Source organism: Hemitrygon akajei, chromosome 31 (genome assembly GCF_048418815.1).
Source record: "Hemitrygon akajei chromosome 31, sHemAka1.3, whole genome shotgun sequence".
NCBI classification, from domain to species: domain Eukaryota; kingdom Metazoa; phylum Chordata; class Chondrichthyes; order Myliobatiformes; family Dasyatidae; genus Hemitrygon; species Hemitrygon akajei.
Window position 1 is genome coordinate 24,229,356 of NC_133154.1, and position 24,190 is coordinate 24,253,545.

The 24,190-nt window shown below is 48.0% G+C and overlaps 1 protein-coding gene across 1 annotated transcript in view; it reads left to right on the forward strand.

The window, feature by feature from the left end:
* Window positions 1-13,868, forward strand: part of LOC140719006 (putative uncharacterized protein C19orf81) — a 66,239-nt gene extending 52,371 nt beyond the window's left edge. The window contains exons 4-6 of the mRNA XM_073033315.1: window positions 1,848-1,968; window positions 8,505-8,644; window positions 13,663-13,868. Coding sequence (XP_072889416.1) covers window positions 1,848-1,968; window positions 8,505-8,644; window positions 13,663-13,867 — 466 coding nt within the window. The 3' untranslated portion in view covers window position 13,868. The remainder of the gene's footprint in view (window positions 1-1,847; window positions 1,969-8,504; window positions 8,645-13,662) is intronic.
* Window positions 13,869-24,190: the final 10,322 nt, after the last annotated feature.

Consider the following 24,190-nt stretch of genomic DNA (forward strand, 5'->3'; position numbering starts at 1 on the left):
GAGACATGTGAGAGAACACTTAAGGAATAAATCATAAGGGCTAAAAGAAGACATGGCATTGCCCTAGCAGACAAGGTAAAGGAGAATCCTAAGAAATTCTACATATATGTTAAGAGCAAAAGGATTGCAGGGGACAAAATTGGTCCTCTGGAAGATTACAATGGTAATCCATGCGTGGAGCCTAAAGAGATGCAGAGATCTTAAATGAATTCTTTGCATCGATATTTACTCAGGAGACAGACACAGAGTCTATAGAAGTGAGGCAAAGCGGCTTCAACCACGGACCCTGTACAGATTACAGATGAGGAGGTGTTTGCTGTCTTGAGGCAAATGAGGGTGGATAAATCCCCAGGGCCTGACACAATGTTCCCTCGGACCCTGTGGGAGGCAAGTGCAGACATGGTAGGGGCCCTAGCATCGATATTTAAACCATCCTTAGCGACGTGTGAGGTACCGGAGGATCGGAGGATTGCTAATGTTGTTCCGCTGAGTAAGAAAGTATCTACAAATAAACCAGGAAATTATCAGCTGCTGAGCCTGACAGAGTAGTGGGAAAGTTATTGGAAGGTATTCTAAGGGATCGGATATATGAACATTTGGATAGACCTGGACTGATTATGGATGGTCAGCATGGCTTTGTGCGTGGTAGGTCATGTCTAACAGATCTTATGGAGTTTTTTGAGAAAGTACCAGGAAGGCTGACAAAGGCAAGAGGGTGGATGTTGTCTACATAGACTTTAGCAAGGCACTTGACAAGGTCCTGCACGGGAGGATGATTAAGAAGCTTCAGACGCTTGGCATTCAAGATGAAATAACAAATTGGATTAGACACTGGCTTTGTGGGTGAAGCCAGAGAGTGGTAGTAGATGGTTGCCTCTCTGAGTGGAGGCCTGTGACTAGTGGAGTGCCACAGGGATCAGTGCTGGGTCCATTGCTGTTTGTCATCTATATCAATGATCTGGATAATAATGTGTTTGACTAGATCAGCAAATTCGCAGATGACACCAAGGGTAGCAAGACATACTATCAGGATCTGGACCAGCTGGGGAAAATGGCTGAATAATAGCAGGTGTGAGGTGCTGCACTTGGGTAGGTCCTGCACAGTGAATGGTCGGGCACTGAGGAGAGCAGTACAACAAAGGGATTTGGGAATACAGGTCCATACTTCGCGGAAGGTGGCATCACAGGTAGATAGGGTTGTAAAGAAAGTTTTTCGCATATTGGCCTTCATAAATCAAAAAACTGAGTAGAAGAGATGGGATGTTATGGTGAAGTTGTACAGGATGTTTGTGAGGCCTAATTTGGAGTATTGTGTGTATTTTTGGTCACTACCTACAGAAAAGATGTAAATAAGATTGAAAGAGTACAGAGAAAATTTACAAGGATGTTGTCAGGTCTGATGAGGAAAGATCGAATAGGTTGGCAACTTGTTCCTTGGAATGTAGAAGATTGAGGGGAGATTTGACAGAGGTATACAAAATTATGAGGGGCATAGGTAGGGTAAATGCAAGCAGACTTTCTTCAACTGAGGTTGTGTGGGACTACTACTGGAAGTCATGGGTTAAAGGTGAAAGGTGAAAATGTTAGCGGGAACATGAAAGAAAAGCACTTCACTCAAAGGGGCGTGAGAGTATGGAATGATCTGCCAGTGCAAGCAAGTTTGATTTCAATTCTTAAGAATAGTTTGGATAGGTACATGGGCAGCACAGGTATGGAGACCTATGGTCCTGGTGCAGTCCAATGGGAGTATGCTGTTTAAATGATTCGGCACAGATTAGATGGGCTGAAGGGCCTGTTTCTATGCTGTATTTTTCTCTAACTCTAATACGTTTTCTGATTTACATTAGGAAGAAACACCTCAAGCAAATTATCTCCAAGTACGAATCTCTGGATACCGAGATGCCTGGAATTCGGAAATTTGAGGACACTCCTGCCTCTCAGCCTCTGACTGTCTGCATAGAATGTCCGGTAAAAGTCATCTATCTCCCTCTTTGCCTGTGACTATCAGACCTTGAAGAGGCTGGTGTGGAGGATAGGCTTGGAACAGTGAACAGTGAAGAGTGAATGTGAGGAACCCCCAGACAGATCTCCAATGAACAAGCCTGCAAACCCCCACACCCATCAGATACCTCTCCTCCACCCTATCACGGAGCGTTGCCTTGTTCTCTCTGCTCCTCTCCAGCCTAATATGTTCACTTACTTTTCCTGTCCTTGACCTAAAACATTATCTGTTTCTCTCTCCAGAACTCCCTATTCTCAGTATATCCAGTTACAATCCGGATGAAGGGTTTCAACCTGAAACTTTGGCTGTTCCTCTCCCCCTCCCACAGATGCTGCTTGACCTGCAGAGATCTTTCAGGTTCCAGTGTCTGCGGACTCTCTTGTGTCCATTCCCAATACTCTCTGTTGGCTTTCAGCATTAGCCTTTCAAAGTTCCCTAAGTCCCTCAGTACTGGTAACGAGATTACCTCTTGTTCTAGTGAACTACAGACCCACGCATTGCTCAGTCACCCTCTTGAGACAACCTCCATATCCCAGGTGCCAATGTGGCAGGTGGAGGTAAAGTGAACTGAGGTAGAGATCAAGAGTTGGAAATGCGGATGTTCAAAAGAACCAAAACACTTTACTTAAAAGCATAAGAACTGGGAACAGGACTGCTCTGCCATTCAATAAGATCAGAGCTGATCTGGCCATGGACCCAGCTCTACCTACCTGCCATCCCCCCCATAACGCTTAAGTCCCCTATTATGTAAAAATCTAACTGGGCCTTAAATATATTTAATGAGGTAGTCTCTACTGCGGAGAGTTCCCAGATTCACTACTCTCTGGGAAAAGCAGTTTCTCCTCACCCTCATCCTGAATCTACCTCCCCGAATCTCAAGGCTACACCTCCTAGACTTAGTCTCACTGAGTCACCTTTCCTGGCATTGTGCTAGCTCTGGGGAGGGTCCAGAGGCAATAGACAATAAACAATAGGTGCAGAAGTAGACCATTCGACCCTTCGAGCCTGCACCGCCATTTTGAGATCATGGCTGATCAATTCCTATCAATACCCGGTTCCTCCCATGATTCCCCTATCCATAAGATACCTATCTAGCTCCTTCTTGAAAGCATCCAGAGAATTGGCCTCCACTACCTTCCGAGGCAGTGCATTCCAGACCCCCACAACTCTCTGGGAGAAGAAGTTTTTCCTTAACTCTGTCCTAAATGACCTACCCCTTATTCTCAAACCATGCCCTCTGGTACTGGACTCTCCCAGCATCTGGAACATATTTCCTGCCTCTATCTTGTCCAATCCCTTAATAATCTTATATGATTCAATCAGATCCCCTCTCAATCTCCTTAATTCCAGCGTATACAAGCCCAGTCTCTCTAACCTCTCTGCGTAAGACAGTCCAGACATCCCAGGAATTAACCTCGTGAATCTACGCTGCACTTCCTCTACAGCCAGGATGTCCTTCCTTAACCCTGGAGACCAAAACTGTACACAATACTCCAGATGTGGTCTCACCAGGGCTCTGTACAAATGCAAAAGGATTTCCTTGCTCTTGTACTCAATTCCCTTTGTAATAAAGGCCAACATTCCATTAGCCTTCTTCACTGCCTGCTGCACTTGCTCATTCACCTTCAGTGACTGATGAACAAGGACTCCGAGATCTCTTTGTATTACTCCCTTACCCAACTCTATACCATTCAGATAATAATCTGCCTTCCTGTTCTTACTTCCAAAGTGGATAACCTCACACTTATTCACATCAAACGCCATCTGCCAAGTATCTGCCCATTCACCCAGCCTATCCAAGTCACCCTGAATTCTCCTAACATCCTCATCACATGTCACACTGCCACCCAGCTTAGTCTCATCAGCAAATTTGCTGATGTTATTTTCTATGCCTTCATCCAAATCGTTAATGTAAATGGTAAACAGCTGTGGTCCCAATACCGAGCCCTGTTGCACCCCACTAGTCACCACCTGCCATTCCAAGAAACACCCATTCACCGCTACCCTTTGCTTTCTATCTGCCAACCAGTTTTCTATCCATGTCAATGCCTTCCCCCCCGATGCCCTGAGCTTTGATTTTACCCACCAATCTTCTATGTGGGACCTTATCAAATGCCTTCTGAAAATCGAGGTACACTACATCCACTGGATCTCCCCTGTCTAACTTCCTGGTTACATCCTTGAAAAACTCCAACAGATTAGTCAAGCATGATTTACCCTTGGTAAATCCATGCTGGCTCGGCCCAATCCTATCACTGCTATCTAGATATGCCACTATTTCATCCCTAATAATGGACTCTAGCATCTTCCCCACCACTGATGTCAGGCTGACAGGTCGATAGTTCTCTGTTTTCTCCCTCCCTCCTTTCTTAAAAAGTGGGATAACATTAGCCATTCTCCAATCCTCAGGAACTGATCCTGAATCTAAGGAACATTGGAAAATGATTACCAATGCATCCGCAATTTCCAGGGCCACCTCCTTTAGTACCCTAGAGTGCAGACCATCTGGACCTGGGGATTTGTCAGCCTTCAGTCCCATCAGTCTTCTCATCACCGTTTCCTTCCGAATGTCAATCTGTTTCATTTCCTCTGTTACCCTATGTCCTTGGCCCATCCATACATCTGGGAGATTGCTTGTATCTTCCTTAGTGAAAACAGATCTAAAGTACTCATTAAATTCTTCTGCCATTTCTCTGTTTCCCATAACAATTCCACCCAATTCATTCTTCAAGGGCCCAACATTGTTCTTAACTATCTTCTTTCTCTTCACATACCTAAAAAAGCTTTTGCTATCTTCCTTTATATTCCTGGCTAGCTTGCGTTCGTACCTCATTTTTTCTCCCCGTATTGTCTTTTTAGTTAAGTTCTGTTGTTCCTTAAAAATTTCCCAATCATCTGTCCTCCCACTCACCTTAGCTCTGTCATATTTCCTTTTTTTTAATGCTATGCAGTCTCTGACTTCCTTTGTCAACCACTGTGGCCCCTTTCCCCCCTTTGAATCCTTCCTTCTCTGGGGGATGAACTGATTTTGCACCTTGTGCATTATTCCCAAGAATACCTGCCATTGCTGTTCCACTGTCTTTTCTGCTAGGCTATCTGTCCAGTCAACTTTGGCCAGCTCCTCCCTCATGGCTCCATAGTTTCCCCTGTTCAACTGCAACACTGACACCTCCGAGCTGCCCTTATCCTTCTCAAATTGCAGATAAAAGCTTATCATATTGTGATCACTACCTCCTAATGGCTCCTTTACTGCAAGATCGCTTATCAAATCCTGTTCATTACATAACACTAAATCCAGAATAGTCTTGTCCTTGGTCGGCTCTCCTACAAGTTGTTCCAAGTTGTTCCATCCCGTAGGCACTCTACAAACTCCCTATCCTGTGGTCCAGCACCAACCTGATTCTCCCAGTTCACCTGCATGTTGAAATCCCCCGTAACTACTGCGACATTACCTTTGCCACATGCCAATGTTAACTCCCTACTCAACTTGCACCCAATATCCATGCTACTGTTTGGTGGCCTGTAGACAACACCCATTTGGGTCCTTTTGCCCTTACTGTTCCTCAGTTCTATCCACACAGACTCTACTTCTCCTGACCCTATGTCCCCCCTTGCAAAGGACTGAATCTCATTCCTCACCAACGGGGCCACCCCACCCCCTCTGCCCACATTTCTGTCTCTACGATAGTACGTATACCCGTGTACATTCATTTCCCAGGTCTGATCTCCCTGCAGCCATGTCTCCGTTATCCCAACAACATCATAGTTACCCATTCGCACCCGAGCTTCAAGCTCATCCGCCTTATTTCTGACACTTCGTGCATTCAGATATAGAATTTTTAACCCATTTCTCCTCTCTCTGTTTGAATCGCTGCCTATTGTGCTTAACCCAGCTCCCCGAACTCCCATCGGGCTATACACCCCTAGAATTTTGTTGTCCTTCCTACATTTACTTATTCTTTCAACACATTTAACTCCATGTTCCGTCAGACCATCCCTCTGTACACGAGTCCTCCTTATCACTTGTTCCGCCCCACCTTCCTCTACTACACACTTAATATTCCGGAACCGTGTAGTCCCCACCTGTCCTTTATTCTTCCTCTCGCTATCCTCTCTCACATTCTGGATCCCCGCCCCCTGCAAATTTAGTTTAAACCCCCCCCCCCCCAAGAAGCTCTAGCAAACTTCCCTGCAAGAATGTTAGTACCGCTCCAGTTCAGGTGTAAACCGTCTCTTCGGAACAGATCCCACCTTCCCTGGAACAAGGCCCCATTGTCTACAAACCTGAAGCCCTCCCTCCTGCACCATCCTCTCAGCCACATATTAATCTTTATAATCCTCCTGTTCCTTGCCTCACTCGCACGTGGCACAGGTAGAAATCCTGAGATTGTTACCCTGGAGGTCCTGCTCTTCAGCTTCGCACCTAACTCCCTGAACTCCCTACGCAGGACCCCCTCACTCATCCTACCCATGTCATTGGTCCCTACATGGACCACAACATCTGGATTCTTGCCCTCCCTCTCGAGAATAACCTGCACCCGATCTGAGATGTCTCGGACCCCAACACCAGGGAAGCAACATACCATCCAAGACTCCCGATCTTCCCCACAAAATCTCCTATCCGCCCCCCTGACTATAGATTATCCTTAGGATGAAAGGGTTAACATACGATGGCTCTGGGTCTGTACTCACTGAAGTTTAGAAGAATGGGGTTGGGGGGAGGGAGCAGAGTCTCATTGAAACATTCCAAATATTGAAAGGCCAAGATAGAGTGGATATGGAGAGGGTGTTTCCAGTAGTGGGAAAGCCTTTGACCAGAGAACACAGCCACAAAATACAAGGATGACCTTTTAGAACAGAGATGAGGAGGAATTTCTTTAGCCATAGGGTGGTGAATCTGTGGAATTCATTGCCATGGGTGGCTGTGGAAGCCAAGTCATTGGGTGTATTTAAAACAGAGGTGGACAGGTTTTTGATTAGTAAGGACATCAAAGTTTTAGAGAGAAGGCAGGAGAATAGGGTTGGAAGGGAACACATAATTAGCCATGCATGATCAAGTGGCGGAGCAGACTTTACTGGCCGAAAGGCCTAATTCTGCTCTATGGTGCAGACTGTCTTTATTTCTTTCATAATTTTATATGTTTCAGTAAGACCCCCACTTGTCATTCTGATCCCTGTGCTGAAACCAGAAGGAAACTCACTGTAGCATTAGGCAACGAGGAGAGCAAATCCCACTGGACTTTACTGTAAGAGGATCTGAATACAAACATAAAGATGTCCCAGTAAAAATTACAGGTCACTCCCTAGTTACTCCTTCCCGGTGAAGTTCTTTCATGGTCTGAAGAGTTCACAGGTGGGAATCGCAGAAGCAAACTGAGATCCCACAGACGCTGGAAAGACCATCCCAGCTATCTCCCAAACCCACAACTGCATGCACACAACCTGGGGAGGTACGTGGGGCCTCAGGGAGACCAAACCTAGAGCAACAGAGATGCTGGAGGAACGCATCATGTCCACATAATCTATCATGGGAAATGGCTGCTTCAGACGAAGTGTTTCAACCTGAAGTGGCAATTGTCCGAGAACAGTACAACACAGGAACAGGCCCTTCAGCCCACGGTGTTGTGCCAAGAAGCTACATTAGTAATCAAATGGCCAACTAAACTAAACCCTCATGCCTACATACTGTCCAAGCCCTTCCATTCTCTGTACATTCATGGGCCACCTGAACGTCTCCAATGTATCTGGCTCCGCCACCAACCGGCTCGAGGAACTCACCACGGTCTGTGCATATATAACAAAAACTTGACCCATACATCAACTTTATTAACTTTGTTCAAACTTGACATTTATATGTACAGTATTAGGAAATTGCTGTGGTGTGTTGGCACGGCATGCAACAAAAAAAAAATTCAACAATTACACAGAATAAAGAATTATATAAAAATAGAATCAGAAGTACAGATATAGAATCAAATAATATAGAATAAATACATAAATACCAGCATGTAGTTACAACATAAAGAGCATGATAAAGAGTGCTCATCTCCCTTGAGCTTACGCTGCCCCCTCACCTTAAACGCATGCCCACTGGTATTAGATATTTAAACTTGCATTGGACATTGGATGGTTGAAGGTCAGCCTGGAATTGCTAACCTTTCAGGAGAATCCTGGGAATACTGGAATGCCCTGGGAATCCTGGAGATGGAGTCTGATCTGGTCCCAGAGAGTGAAGTTAAATTAGCGACTCATTAAACAAAGTAGTTCTTTGTTTCAGCGGCAACATAATTACTGACGATGGGGCAGTAGGCTGTGGGGCCAACTGTCCCCTTAGGGAATGAAGGTTGATCCTGCCTGAGGTGGTGTTGTCCAAGCAACGGAGGGGGAGGTGGGATTGGCGGAGTGTGACCTCAGCAGCAAACTTCCACGAGGGTGTCCCAACCAAGAATCGGTGCCCGGATTTTGACTACAGCTGACCTTTGTTTTGTGGTATCCACCGCAGGCTGAGCTAGATCTTAGCCACCAGGACATCATGTCGGCAATCGAGAATGTCCTCCCCGACGCCTTCGCAGATGGGAAGGTCACGAGCATCCAGTTCGAAAACATCAATGTCATCTGCGGCTCCTCGGGGCTGAAGAACAGGTGAGGGGCGGGCGTTGAGGGGTGGTGGGAGGGTGGGGTGAGTGAAGTCTTTGGTCAGACCACATCTGGGGTATTGCAAGCAGTTTTGGGCCCCTTATCTAATAAAGGTGAGCTGGCACTGGGAAGGGTCCAGAGGAGGTTCATGAGAATGAAAAGGTTAATGAATGAAGTGGTGCTTGATAGATCAAGGCCTGTATTCATTGGAGTTTAGAAGAATGAGGAGGAGGAATCTCACTGAAACCTATTGAATATTGAAAGGCTAGATAGAGTGGACAAGGAGAGGAGGTTTCCTACAGAGGAGGCACAGCCTCAGAATACAACAGCACCCCTCAGGAGATACGAGGAATTTCTTTCGCCAGATTGTGGTGAATTTGTGGAATTCATTGCCACAGGTGGCTGTGGTGGAAAAGCTATTGGGTATATTTAAAGCAGAGGTTGATATGTTCGAGTAGTAAGGGTGTTGAAGATTGCAGGGAGAGGGATAATAAATCAGCCTTGATCAAATTGCGGAGTAGACCCTCAACTCCATTCCCCCTGCACTCTTCGGAGTTGTGTGTGGCTGGCTCCTCTTTCCACAGCTCACTCCAGCAGCCTACCTACCACCTCGGACTGCTCGCTGCCAACACTGTGCCATCAGCCCTTGTGCTCTACCTCTGAAGTGTTGCATAACATGGCGTCTGAACTACAGCAACAACCAACTCTCTGCGTTCTTTCCATGTTGCACCCTGCATAGCCTGGGGCCATAAGACATAGGAACAACATTAGGCCAAATGTCCCACTGGGACTTCTCCACCATCATGGCTGGTATATTAACCCTCTCAGGCCCATTCTTCTTGTATCCTTGTTTCAATGCAATGTTGGCATTTATTTCAAGAGGACGAGAATATAAAAGCAAGGCTGTAATGCTGGGGTGGTGGGGGGGGGGGGGGCGTGGAATCTCAATGAAACCTATTGAGTATTGAAAGGCCTAGATAGAGTAGAACGTGGAGAGGATGTTTCCTGTAGTGGGGAAGTCTAGGACCAGAGGGTGCAGCCTCAGAACAGAAGGATGTCTCTTTAGAACAGAGATGAGGGGCAGTTTCTTTATCCTTGGGGTGGGGGGGGGTGGTAAATCTGTGGAAATATTTTTGCCATGGGAGGCTTTGCAGGCCAAGTTATTGGGTATATTTAGAGCAGACATTAATAGATACTTGTTTAGCCAGGTCATCAAAGGGTACTGAGTGAAGGCAGGAGAAAAGGGTTGAGAGAGATAATAAATCAGCCAAAATGCAAAGGCAGAACAGACCTGATGGGCCAAATGGCCTAATTCTGCACCTATGTCTTATGTAACGGGCCCTTCGGTCCACGATGTTTATGTCAGACACAATGTCAAATTAAACTAATCTCATGGTCTATATCCGACCCTTCCCTGCCTATTAAGCTTTGGATTGCCTTAAGAGTTTCTAGAGCAAGGGTTCCCAACCTTTTTTATGCCATGAACCCCCTCCCATTCACTGAGGGTCTGTGGACCCCAGGTTGGGGACACCTGCAGCAGAGGCTTCCTTAGTGCCTCGATTTTATCTCCCTACATCACCACACCTGGCAGACCTTTCCCGGCACCCACCACTCCCTGAAAAAAATAAAATGTGCCTCACCCGTCCCCCTTAAGCCTTCCTCCTCGCACCATACATGCATGCCCTGCAGTGCCTGATGTCTACATCCTGGGGAAAAAAAAAGATTCTGGCTGCCTACTCTATTTCTGCTCTTAGAATTGTATAAGCTTCCGTCAGGTCTTAATTCAGCCTCTGATGCTAAGTTTACTACATAGTGCACAGAATAGTTCATGGTCCTTCCACCCACGAAGTTGTGCCAATCTCTATAACCTACTCTGTGTGCATACATCTACTGATGCCTCTGGACACATCTTCAGTGATGTTCCTGGCATCATCGGGTGTTTCGGGTCTTTCAACATCATACACCCTCTTCCAGGTGACCCAGCCGGGGCTGATCAGACCCCAGCTTGTGTCCAGATGGCTAGCTACACATGACTCCATGGCGCCCCTCTCTTGAGCCACAGCCACCTTGATGCCCTCTCTGCCGCATCGGTGGTACTGCGGATGGCTCTCCTCTTCCTCTCTCCCTCGATGCCCAAATTGCTGTAGGCTCTGGCTAAGGAACAGGCTGCGAATCCCCTACAAACAACCTCCACTGGGAGATACCTCGCTCTCCATCCAGCCTGCTGGCAGTTGCTGACCAGTCCTGCGTACTTGGAGAGCTTCCTTTCAAAGGCCTCTTCCAAGTGATCTTCCCATGGGACTGTCAGCTCCAGCATCACCACCTGCTTCGTACACAGACACAAGGACAATGTCTGATTGCAGGGTGGTGGCTACGATATGGTCGGGGAACCTCAGCTGCCAGTCCCTTGCAGAGGTCAGGATACCTGCCGATACCTACTCTAAGATCAATCTAACCTTCCGTCCCACATGGATCTCCATTTCTCTATCATACATGGCCTCTCTAAGAGTGTCATAAATGTTCCTAATATATCTGCCTCTACCTCCACCCCTGGCAGTGTGTTCCAAACACTCACCACATTCTGTTAATAAAACAACCACCTCTAACATCCCCCCACCCCTATACTTTCCTCCGATCACCTTAAAATCATGCCCTTTCATATTTGCCATTTCCACCTTGGGAAAAAGAAAGTCTCTGGCTGTCCACTTGATCTATGCCTCTTATCATTTTGTACGCCTTTATCAAGTCACCTTTTACCCTCCTTTTCTCCAAAGAGAAACAAGGCCCGAGCCTGCTCAATTGTTCCTCACAGGACATGCTCTCTAATCCAGGCAGCATCCTGGTGAATCTCCTCTGCACCCTCTCTAATCCAGGCAGCATCCTGGTGAATCTCCTCTGCACCCTCTCTAATCCAGGCAGCATCCTGGTGAATCTCCTCTGCACCCTCTCTAATCCAGGCAGCATCCTGGTGAATCTCCTCTGCACCCTCTCTGATCCAGGCAGCATCCTGGTGAATCTCCTCTGCACCCTCTCTGATCCAGGCAGCATCCTGGTGAATCTCCTCTGCACCCTCTCTGATCCAGGCAGCATCCTGGTGAATCTCCTCTGCACCCTCTCTGATCCAGGCAGCATCCTGGTGAATCTCCTCTGCACCCTCTCTGATCCAGGCAGCATCCTGGTGAATCTCCTCTTCACCCTCTCTGATCCAGGCAGCATCCTGGTGAATCTCCTCTGCACCCTCTCTGATCCAGGCAGCATCCTGGCGAATCTCCTCTGCACCCTCTCTAATCCAGGCAGCATCCTGGTGAATCTCCTCTGCACCCTCTCTAATCCAGGCAGCATCCTGGTGAATCTCCTCTGTACCCTCTCTAATCCAGGCAGCATCCTGGTGAATCTCCTCTGCACCCTCTCTAATCCAGGCAGCATCCTGGTGAATCTCCTCTGCACCCTCTCTAATCCAGGCAGCATCCTGGTGAATCTCCTCTGCACCCTCTCTAATCCAGGCAGCATCCTGGTGAATCTCCTCTGCACCCTCTCTAATCCAGGCAGCATCCTGGTGAATCTCCTCTGCACCCTCTCTAATCCAGGCAGCATCCTGGTGAATCTCCTCTGCATCCTCGCATATTTGGGCACAATACCACTGCCAGGCGAGCTGCTACTCCCGTGACTTCCAATAACCACAACCAACTTTCTTTGTACAAGGTGACTTTAGCCCTTGGAGTGTTTTCCATTTCATGCTCATTGACAAGTTTCACAAGAGCTTGTTGAGGCTTCTCCTTGTCAAATGGTGACTTTGTGTCAGGGGAGCTCCCTCTGACTTCATCTCTGGAAATCAGTCCTTCGGGTAACATTCTGCCTCAGTGCACTGTGTAATTATTTGATCTGTACGAACGGTCTGCAAGACAAACCTTTCACTGTATCATGGAAACCAACCTCTCCTCTGTAGACTGTCTACACTTCTCCTTGCCTTGGTAAAACAGACAACATAATCAAAGACCCCCATCCTTCCCAGACGTTCCCCCTTCTACACCCCTCCCACTGGGTGGAAGATACAACAGCCTGATAGCGCATAGCACCAGTCGCAAGTATGGATCTATCCCTGTGATCAGACTTGTAGGGTAAGATGGACATTTGGCCTCATAATCTACTTTTTTTGGTAGCTTTTACACTTTATCCTGAATTGTCAGGGCATCAAAGCTTATGGGAGGAAGGCAGGAGAATGGGGTTGAGAGGGAGAATAAATCAGCCATAGATCAGCAGAGCAGACTCAATGGGCAAAATGATCTAATTCTGCTCCCATATCTTATGGTCTTAAACTTACCTTATCTAGCTCAATGCTCTGCATAATGATCTGATATAACCATATAACAATTACAGCATGGAAACAGGCCATCTCGGCCCTTCTAGTCCGTGCCAAATGCTTACTCTCACCTAGTCCCAGTGGCCTGCACTCAGCCCATAACCCTCCATTCCTTTCCTGTCCATATACCTATCCAATTTTACTTTAAATGACAATGCTCTGTAAGAACAGTACATAGGACTGGTTCTCACTACCAGTGACAATAATAAACCAATAATATAATTGGCAAGAAGTGAAAAATTGAGGTTAGGGTGAGAATGTAGAGTTGAAGCCATTATCAACTCAATTATGACTTTATTACATTTAGAGCAGCATTGTGGCAAGTGTAATGCTGCTGTAAGCCAGTAACCTGGCTTCAGTTCCACTGCTGTCTGTAAGCAGTTTATGCGTTCTCCCCACAGCTGTGTGGGTGCTTCCAAGGACGTACTGGTTCATGGTAAATAGGCCACATGGGTGTAGTTGGGCAGTGTAGGCTCGTTGAGCTGTTGTTCTGCTGTATTTCTGAAAACTAAATTTAAATTAAATGGCTGAGCAAAAAGCACACGCACGAGTCCCAAGAAACCTCCTCCGCACCCTCTCCAGTTTCAGCCTTCAGGACGTGATGACCTTGGCTGGGCACAGAGGCAGTGAGAGGAAAGCTAACCCTTTCTTCCTTCCACTCCAGGTGGATGTTCACCGTCTCTGACTTCCCGACCCGGAGCCTATTCCTCAACTCGGGGCTGATCATTAACAAAACGTTCCTGGCCGTGCAACGCTACGACGACCTCTTGATGGAGGACTACAGGCTACACCTGCGCAGGGCAATGGCACAGAAAAAAATGCTGGAAACTCTGAACGAAACGGCCAACCTGGGGATGAAGTCCAGGTAGAGACCAGGCAGACTCTGGGGGGGGGGGGGTGGGGTGGTGAACAGTGGTGGGTGGGTGAAGGGTGAGCAGTTGAATGGGGCAGGAGGCATTAAACTCGCCTTAAAAGCTGCTCGATGTTCAATAAAAATTTAAACCGAAATAAACCACTGTTCTTTTTTTTTTGCCCTATTTCCTGACAGTGTTAATTTCTGTATTCTTTTCTTCTGGGGCATGTCCTCCCTCTCAATGATGTGAACTTCATTGCCACAGACACAGTGGGTGTATTCAAAGCAGAGTAGGTTCTTGATCAGTAGGGGGAGAATAAATCAGCCATGATGGAATGGTGGAGTGGTCTCGATGGGTAGAATGTTCTAATTCTGCTCCTATCTCTTCATGGTCCTTTGGATTGTTGTCACCACAGCTGGGGAATTGGAAACACTCATCCCAATGTGATGAAGCAGCTTTGCTATATTGGGCGTTAAAGATCAACACTGGAACATTACCCTCAGTGTCTGCTACTGCAAAGCATTCTCATCAGTCAGTCCCAGGGCGCGATGTTATGTGGACGAGAAACAGGCCCTTCGGCCCAATCAATCCAGACTGTGCATTAGGCACCCATTCCATTTTATTCTCCTCACACTCCCATCAACTGCCCCCACCCCCGCCTCAGATGGCAATGTTTAAGGATTGGAGGTACAAAGGGATTTGGGAGTCCTAGTGTGAGGTTCGCTTGTAGATTGAGTCTGTAGAAAGGAACCCTATCTTCCCGCAGCCTTAACATGGATAGAGTTTCTCTTGTCCTTACTTACCACCCCAGCACATCACTTTCTGCAACTTCCATCACTGTCTACAGAACCCCTCCCTCCCCGCTGCCCTCTGCAGCGATCGCTTGTCCATCCCTCCCCACTAATCTCCCCCCCCCAGCACTCAACCCTGCCTGCAAACAAAGTGCTATGCCTGCCCATTCACCTTGCCCCTCTATTCAAGGCCCCAAACCGTCCTTCCAGGTGAAGCACCACTTCACCTGCAGATCTTCTGGGGGACACCTATGGCGTCTAGTACTCCCCAAGTGGCCTTCTCTACACTGGTGTGGCCCAACATAGATTGGGGGACCACTTTGTCGAGCATCTTTGCTCCATCCACAAGAAAAATGCAGGATTTCCTGATGGCTGGCCATTTTAATGCCAATCCCCATTCCATTCCAACATGTTGGTCCATGACTTCCTCCACTGTCATGATGAGGCCAGTCTTAGATTGGAGGAGCAACACCATAAGTGAGGCCTCCAACCTGAAGTTGTGACCATTGATTTCCCTAACTTCTGGTAATTTGTCTTCTTTTGCACATTGTTTATCAGTCTGGTTATATATAGCTTTTCATAAATTCTATTGTATTTCTCCATTGTCTTGCAGATTCCTAGAAGAAAATTAATCTCAAGGCAGTACATAGTTTCTTATAGGCACCTCATTAACGAATTTGCTTTGAACTTTTGTGACAAAGGGTTGAAGTTTGGAGATGCTGATGTGTGCTTAAGTTCATAGTCATAGAGCGTGGAATCAGGCCCTTTGGCCCAACTGGTCCATGCTGACCACCTTGTCCGATTTGCCCGCATCCCTCTACCTTGTAGTGTTGTGAGTAATTTAAGAAAGGACGTGTTGGTTTTGGAGAGCGAGGATGATAGGGTCAATGTACGAGAGGAGTTTAATTTTTCTAGGACACAGAAATTTAAAGCACACTCCAGGCCCTTCAGCCCACAATGTTGTGCTGACTACATAACTTACTTTAAAAACTGTCTAGAATTTCCTTACCCCATAGCCCTCTATTTTTCTAAGCTCCATCTTTATTGTATCTGCTTCCGCCACCATCACTGGCAATGCATTCCACGCACACCCCACTCTCTGTGTGGAAAAACTTACCTTTAACATCCCCTTGTACCTACTTCTAAGCACCTTAAAATTATGCCCCCCCCCCCCCGTTAAGCCATTTCAGCCCTGGAAAAAAGCCTCTGGTTACCCACACGATCAATACCTCTCATCATCTTATACACCTCTCACCTCTCCTCTAAGGAGAAAAGGCCAAGTTCATTCAACCTATTCTCAAAAGGCATCCTTGCAAATCTTCTCTGCACTCTCTATAGCATCCACATCCCTCCTGTACCGAGGTGACCAGAACTGAACACAGTACTCCAAGTGGGGTCTAACTGAGGCCTTATAATTTCAACATATACTCGCTGGAGTTTAAAAGAATGAGGGTGAATCTCACTGAAACCTATTGCATATTGAAAGGCTTAAAGAGTGGACGTGGAGAGGATGTTTCCTATACTGGGGGAGTCTAGGACCAAAGGAACCAGCCTCAGAATAGAGGGACTCGAATTGTCACAAATGGCTGTGGAGGCCAAGTCGTTGTGTATATTTAAAGCAGAGGTTGATAGGTTCTAGATTAGTAAGGGCATCAAAGGTTATGAGAATAAATCAGCCATGATTCAATGGCAGAGCAGACTCGATGGGATGAATGGCCTCAAACTGCTCCATGTCTTATACAGTAGTCCCTGCTGACCAATATTCCTATTTGCCCGCATGCCTTTGAACCTAACCTGTAACGTTCTACACCCATATACTGGGCCAAGAATTGAAACTGCACCCACCTCTACTACTGCCTCTGACAGATCGTTACACACACCCACCACCATGTGTGTGTGTGTGTGTGGGGGGGGGGCTGCCCCTCGGATTCCCTTTTCTTCTTCCCCTTTTGACTTTTAATGGCAGTTGGGAGACCAACTTGAAGGTGCGTCACCGCCACCAGCGTGGTGTAGAGAATTTGGGGGGCGGGGGAGGGGGAAGAACCTTTTCAAGTGAAAGCTAAATTACCCCCCAAAGCCCTATAGACCCTAAGTAACTGAAAGCGATACTGTGAGTTAAATTAAAGTCACTCCCAAAACTTCACAAAAGTTTTTTTTTAATGAAAACTTTCTTTCCCCTCACCTTAAAGCTCCGTTTGCACTTGGCGGCTCACTCCCTCACACTGCCTTTTGCCTCCGGGGCATTGAAATAAAACTTCCAGGGCAATTCTTCTTCATTATTTATTGGCTGTACACAAATCATTCGTGGAATGTTCTCCCGTTATATGTACACTTTACAAGATATGCGATAAAATAGTTCATCAGCTGTGGACGGAATAAGCAAAGAAACGCATCCCCTTTTACACCGTTAATAGCTCGATACATGAGAAATGGTGACAGTGGTTATTAATATTCTTTATCAAACAGATAATATCTGATTTTTTTTATTGTTGACAGTTTCAACATTCGTGCATTTAGATACATTCACACTCTGAGCCCTTTTTGTGAGGCACACCAAGGCAGGTGTGCCGGCACGCTGGTGGGTAAGGCCAGCGAACAACTTGTTCTAAGTTCCGGCCCACACATCCACCTCCCAGTCAGTCCGAGCACTTCTTGGAACTGCTGGCTGTATTTTTGTTTGAGTTTTGATCTACCTTTGCCCCACAGCCCTCCCCGTTAATAAATATTTCTTTTCCTTTTTTTTTACAAAAAAAATGTTGGCACTGATCCGATGATTCGCTAATGCCCCCTAACCCCCTCTTCCTGCGCCCCCGAATGAACGAAAAACCCCAAGGCAGGCAAGTTGGCGTGGAATGCGGGGGATGAAAGGTGGTCTTCCTCTTTGAACCGCCGAGTTTCCTCCCCAGCAGGTCACAGTGCTCGGGGGCGGACCCGCCTGCTGACCGCAGGTGACACGGTGGGAATGAGAAGGCAACTTGAGGCATTGAACGCATTTTCTTTGTGGAGCTTCGTCACTGTGGGAGGGTGGGGGGGCGGGAGCTGACTCGACGGGCCGAACTCTGCTCCTATGTCACATGTACTGGGGTGTGGGAGTCAGTCAGGTCACAAGCGAAAGCTCTCTGAGATTTAGGGTCAATCACGTCCTTGGGTGAACGCTCCCTCCCCCCCTCCGCTTTCAGAATAAATGGCCAGTCTTTCACTTGGGGAGAGCAAACCACGAGAGGTAAGGGCTAGCCTCGGACTTGTCACGGTGCGAGGGTCTGGTGGTGGTGGTGGGGGGTTCTCTGTCGTGCGGGTGGGGACACGAACCCGCAGCCCTGGGACAGAGGGCTCTGCCAAGCGGGCACAGGTCAGCAGAGACTAAGGGGCAAACTGTCTAGGCGGAGAAACAAATCTCGCCATTGAGACAAGGAGCGCAGCCATCACTCGGCTGACTTTGGCACAGACATTATTTCTGGATAAATCTGACACGGGGCAACGTTGCCGTTAGCCACGCGCGATCGGGCTGGTGGAAACGGGGACCTTGGCACGGTAGAACTCGGGTTATTTTTTGGCACTTCAAACAGCTGCAGCCATGTGCACAGGGGCCTCGGGTTGTGCCCTGTCCGGGCGGTATTTTCAAAGGGATTCCGGCCTCACTTGTGAAGCGGCCCCATAAAACACAGGAGCTCGGCCGCGTAGTTGCGCACGGAACTTTCCTGAAGACCTGGCCCTGTACGCGGCAGTCGCTCATTGAGCCTTGCGCCTTACAGCGACGCTGCGGGAGCGCGCCTGAGGCGGATGCCCGTGGGAATGGGTTGAGGTCGGAGCAATGCAACCCTTTCCCAAGAAAATAAATAATTCTTTCAGTTAATAAATAAATAAATAGATAGCTAGGTATTGCTGACGGCGAGTGGAAGGGAGCCGTGTAACTGGGGAGAGCGAATGCAGAAATGCGAGGCATGTCGAAGGTTTGAATTCAAGACGAAATTATTACCGAGTGACTTTGTGAACCTGTGACTGGGTTGAAGGGGCAGTCTTCCTAAAGTGAATATCCGGTGCTGGCATTGGGATGGGACTCTCTCTCTCTCTCTCTCTCTCTCTCTCTCTCTCTCTCTCACACACACACACACACACACACACACACACACACACACACACACACACACACACACACACACACACACACACACACACACACACACACACACACACACACACACACCATCTCTGTGTCCGGCAACTGGGAGTAACGGGATTAGTGACGATGCAATTGAGAACTACAGGGTGCCAATATGCATCTGGCATTGGGATGGGACTCCCTCTCTCTCTCTCTCTCTCTCTCTCTCTCTCTCTCTCACACACACACACACACACACACACACACACACACACACACCATCTCTGTGTCCGGCAACTGGGAGTAACGGGATTAGTGACGATGCAATTGAGAACTACAGGGTGCCAATATGCATCTGGCATTGGGATGGGACTCCCTCTCTCTCTCTCTCTCTCTCACTCACACACACACACACACACACACACACACACACACACACACACACACACACACACACACACACACACACACACACACACACACACACACACACACACACACACACCATCTCTGTGTCCGGCAACTGGGAGTAACGGGATTAGTGACGATCCAATTGAGAACTACAGGGTGCCAATATGCATCTGGCATTGCCAGGCAAATCTGGCCTCCCACATGGAAACCTTCAAAAATTTGTGTTAGAACGCCTTGCATTTCTGCTTTTTTTTTAGTGGGACTCTCTCCAAATCACACACCTTCCACTCCTCCAGCCCTGGCGCGACAGGTCACGGGATGTGCCCATCACCAGAAGATTTACTGAAGTACCTTCAGTAAAAAAAAACAATTTACGTTATTTCAATTAACCCTCAGTGCGAATGAGGGAGAGCGCAATTCGCACCCACGAAAGACCAAACTTGCACCTTTGCAGGGTTAAACACAACATGGCAAATGAAATCGAAGCGATGACCGCCGGAGACGGCTCATCAGAACGCACCACCGCCGCACACCCTGCGGTTCTGGTCTCCGTAATCAGCGTACAGCTTTCAATCGTTTTAAATGCTCCTTTAAGGATTTAAATGTAAAATCAAATTGGCGTTGGCCTGTGAGAGGGAGCACACAGGAATTCTATCAGTGCACTGTTAGCGTCACTGTCCTTGTGAGGGAGATGGGAGCCTTTGTTTGTACTCATTCCGATAAACCTTCCCCGTCAATGCTCAACGTACAATCATCGCCCATCTTCTGTTACCCCAAGTGCGCTCCCCCACCTCACCCCCAGAATGGGCAAAACGTGGTCCTCCCACACCTTCTCACACACTCAACCCTGTGCCTTGATTAATGATTGGGTTGTATAACAGGTGAAGATGCTCACACTGGAGGCTGGGGGGGTAAAGAAGACCTGGGGTTAGAGGAGTACGTGGGTGGATGGGCAGGGGGAAAATAACGGGGCTTGGTTTGCGCTTGTTGTGTTCTGTTTCGTTGCGTTCCGAGTTGTTCTGCTGAGCATTGTGGGCACGCTACGTTGGCACTGGGATGGCCACCCTTGCGGGCCGCCCCCAGCACATCCTCGGGTTGCGTTGGTTGTTAATGCAAACGTTTCGATGGACACGTGATAAATCAATGTGAATCTGAGAACGGGTATAATGTCAGGACGCAGATGTCAAGATTGGGCGGGTGGGGCGGGGAGGGTCACACTTCTATCAAATGGAAGACAATTTAATATCACCTACAGTGCAATGGGCACCCCCTTGTGGACAGGTTGCAGTTGGTACATGCCAGGACTTTTGCCCTTCATTCCTGGACGGGGTGAGAATTGGCGGGAGAGGGAACGTCAATGGGAATTGTTCTGCCTACTATGGCAGGATCACACAGTAAGACCACATTTCACCTTGCTAACCCGTTATCCCTGCTGTCATGGTACGTCATATCCCCAGGGCCCACCTTGCCTTCAGCGTGGACAAACCCCGTGTTAGAGGGCAACTCCCCAATACAGAGAGGGAAGCCAAATTGACTACCACCTCCCTGCTCAACTTGACTGGTTCCTCGTTCCTGTTCAGCATTTGGGCAACGGAGGAGCTGAACAACAGGTAGGAAGGTTCACCGAAGTGGTTTTTGACCAAGAAGTCTTTAAAATTATGAAGGCATTTGACAAGAGGCAGGACAACACTGAATAAGTTAGGGGCAGCACAGTCAGTAGAACGGCCGCCTCCTATGTTTAGTAACGCGGTTTTAATCCCCGACCATGGCGGCTGAGTGTGTAGTGCTTGCACCTTCTTCCCGTGACTGCCTGGCTTTCCCCCGGGTGTTCCGGTTTCCTACTACACCCAGAATATGTGCTGGGGGGCTGATTGGGTGCTGTGCGTTCCCCTCCTAGGTGCGTGTTGGAAAGTGGAGGGAGTGGTTGGTGGAGTTCAGTGGGATTGATGTCAATGGGTGTCTGATGTGAGTGTGGACTTGGTCTCTGTGTTACATCTCTCTGTGAACTCCAGAAGCGGAGACTGGGGGTGGTGGCAGCAATCTGGTTCAAAAGTCACATGGTGTATTCTCAGAAATACTTGTGCAGTCAATTAGAAAGGAGCCAATTTAGGACAGTAACTTTGCTTTCAGTAAATGGGAAATGCCCTGCAGTGTTTCCCTAGCTCCCACAGAAATACTGATACCCATTAGTTGGTTTACCAGAAGAACACACACAGTGCTGGAGCAATTTCACAGGTCAGGCAGCATCTGTGGAGGGGAATAAACAGTGGATGTTTTGGGAAGGGTCTTGGCCTGAAACGTTGACTGTTTAATCCCCTCCACAGTTGCTGCCCGACCTGCTGCATTCCTCCTGCATTTTGAATGCGTTGCTCTGGATTTCCAGCATCTGCAGAATCACTTGTGTTTACGGTTTACCTGAAAGTCTAAGTTTCAACTCTTCACAGAGGCATCAGTCATCACCTCACTCCTCGAGTTCAGTGTCCAGACATTGGTGACTGCATCATTCTCAACATCACCTGCCTAATACCTCCAGTCCCAGGGCTGCGGGTGGGAAGGAGCTTCAACCCTAACCCACGCTCCCATTCAGCAGGAGAAACACATTGATTCTTGCCATGCTGGGGCTGATCTCCTAGCATTGCATTGGGCTTCTCCTGAAATCACTGTCCTCACCCTCTCTTCAGTAGTGGTGGGGTCATGGGACTGTGATCAGGGGTAGGAGGCTAGGGTACTCCTCCCCAGTCCTTTCAGTAGGCACGTCACACCAAATGTTCCTTGAACACTGGGAGATGCTCATGTCTTGCCTTTGGCCAAAGTGCTCTTTCCTCCCGGTTCCATGGGTGAGAGTTCACCAGGGCTCCTTTAGATGGCGTGGCCATTGGCCCGTGAGTCCTATTGCCTCAATACCATCTACCTGACTGGAGATGGATTAACTCCTACTCACCACTCATCCCTTGCATTGCTGCCCATCTGGAGAGTAGCAGGTGAGGCACACCTGGACTACAGGTAGCATCGCGTACCCTGCTTGCTGGAATTGGGGGTGGGGGGTCGGTTAGTGAGTTGGGAGTTCAGAGTGGTTGGTGATGGGATGTGAACTGCTTACAGAAACATTCTCACTGCACCCCGGGGTGCCCTGCTCTCAACCATACGCTGAACCTGAGTGGGCTACCCCCTAGCACAGCACAGCAGGACTCGGGGAACTCATCTTTGAACAGACCGCAAGACATTCCCTAACTTCCGACGATCTGGGATCGATGCCTCGAGGGTCTCTGACTCCCTCAGTTTCTGGGAATGTACTCTAAAGTGTTTGTGTGCACTATGCGTGCGTGTGTGTGTGTGTGTGTGTGTGCGCGTGTACCTGAGCACTGATGCAAGTGTGACACAGTGAATGGCAGAGTGTGTGCGTGTGTGAACAATGCGCGTGAGCGTGTCAGTGCCAGTGTAAGCATTCCGTCTGGATGCATCATGGCTCGTTACGGTTCTGCAAACGACCGCAGGAAACTGCAGAGTTGCGGACATACCTCAGCACATGATGAGAAAACAGCCTTCCCTCTGCCTACGCTCCTCGCTTCCTTAGTAAACCAGGCAGCATCATAAAAGATCCAACCCAGCCCAAACATTCTCGCTTCTCTCTCTCCCATCAGGCAGAAGATACAGAGACCTGAAAGCCCGTACATTTCGGCTCAAGAGCAGCTTCTATCCCACTGTTATCAGACTCCTGAGTGGACATCTTGTATGAGAAGATAGAGTCCTGACCTCACTGTGATCTTGCACCTCATCATTTACCTGCGCTCCACTTTTTTCCGGAGGCTTTTGCACTTTATTCTACATCATTATTGTCTCACCTTGTTCTAATTCAATGCACTATGTAAAGATCTGATCTGTATGAACAGCATGCAAGACAAGCTTCTCGCTGTATCTCAGCGAAAACCAACACCAATGTACAGTTGCGTGTATACCAGTGGCCCCTGAGCAGGGCACCCGACACCTCTCCCCTTCGCTTCCCACAAGCCACTGGGCACAGCGGTGTTTTAAAGAGTCATGACGAACACCATTAGTGTCAATGTTTACCCTTTTCTCATCATTTCACCTCATTTCCAGTCGCTTATTTTTAAACAGTGGCTCCACCCGTCCCCCCCCCCCCCCCACCCCCCCGTTCTCGATTCTGCCACGAGGAAGCACCGTCTCCACACCGACCCTGTTGGGATCAGTTAGGTTCTTGTGCTATAAGCCCAGCCTGTCTAAACGGTCCTTGCAACACAACTGCCCGTTCCTGGCAGCAGTCCTTAAGACTTAGGGGGCAGAATTAGGGCATTCAGCCCATCGAATCAGCTCAGATATTTCAACATCCCAATTCTCCTGCTTTCTCTCCCATAACCTTTGACACCCTTACTAATCAAGAACCTATCAACCTCCGCTTTAAATATACCCAATGACTTGGCCTTTACAGCTGTCTGTGGTAATGAATTCCATAGATTCACCATCCTCTGACTGAAATTCCTCCTCATCTCTGTTCTCAAGGGATGGTATTCTCTGGTATTCTGAGGCTGTACCTTCTGGTCCTAGACTCCCCCACTGAAAGAAACATTCTCTCTATGTCCACTTTATCTAGGCCTTTCAGTTATATTACAAGTTTCAATAAGATCCCCCATCTTTCTTCTAAACTCCAGTGAGAACAGACCAAGAGCCATCAAACGCTCCACACCTATTAACCCTTTCATTCCCGGGATCATTCTTGTGAACCTACGCTGGAAAACTTCTCCCTTCTCAGTCCCTTAAATACAAGCCCAGCCTGTCTAAGCTTTCCTTGTAATATAACTGCTCATTCCCACCATCAGTCCAATGAACCTTCTGAACTGCTTCTGACGAATTCATCTCCTCCCTCAAATAAAGACACAGCTTCCTCCAAACGTGCTCTCACCAAAACTCCACATAGCTGAAGTATAACCTCCCCTTTTGTTATGCATTTCCCTCACAAGTCACAAATAAATGCTCTGTATGTTTTCTGAATTACTAGCTAGCTGTACCTGCAGACTAGCC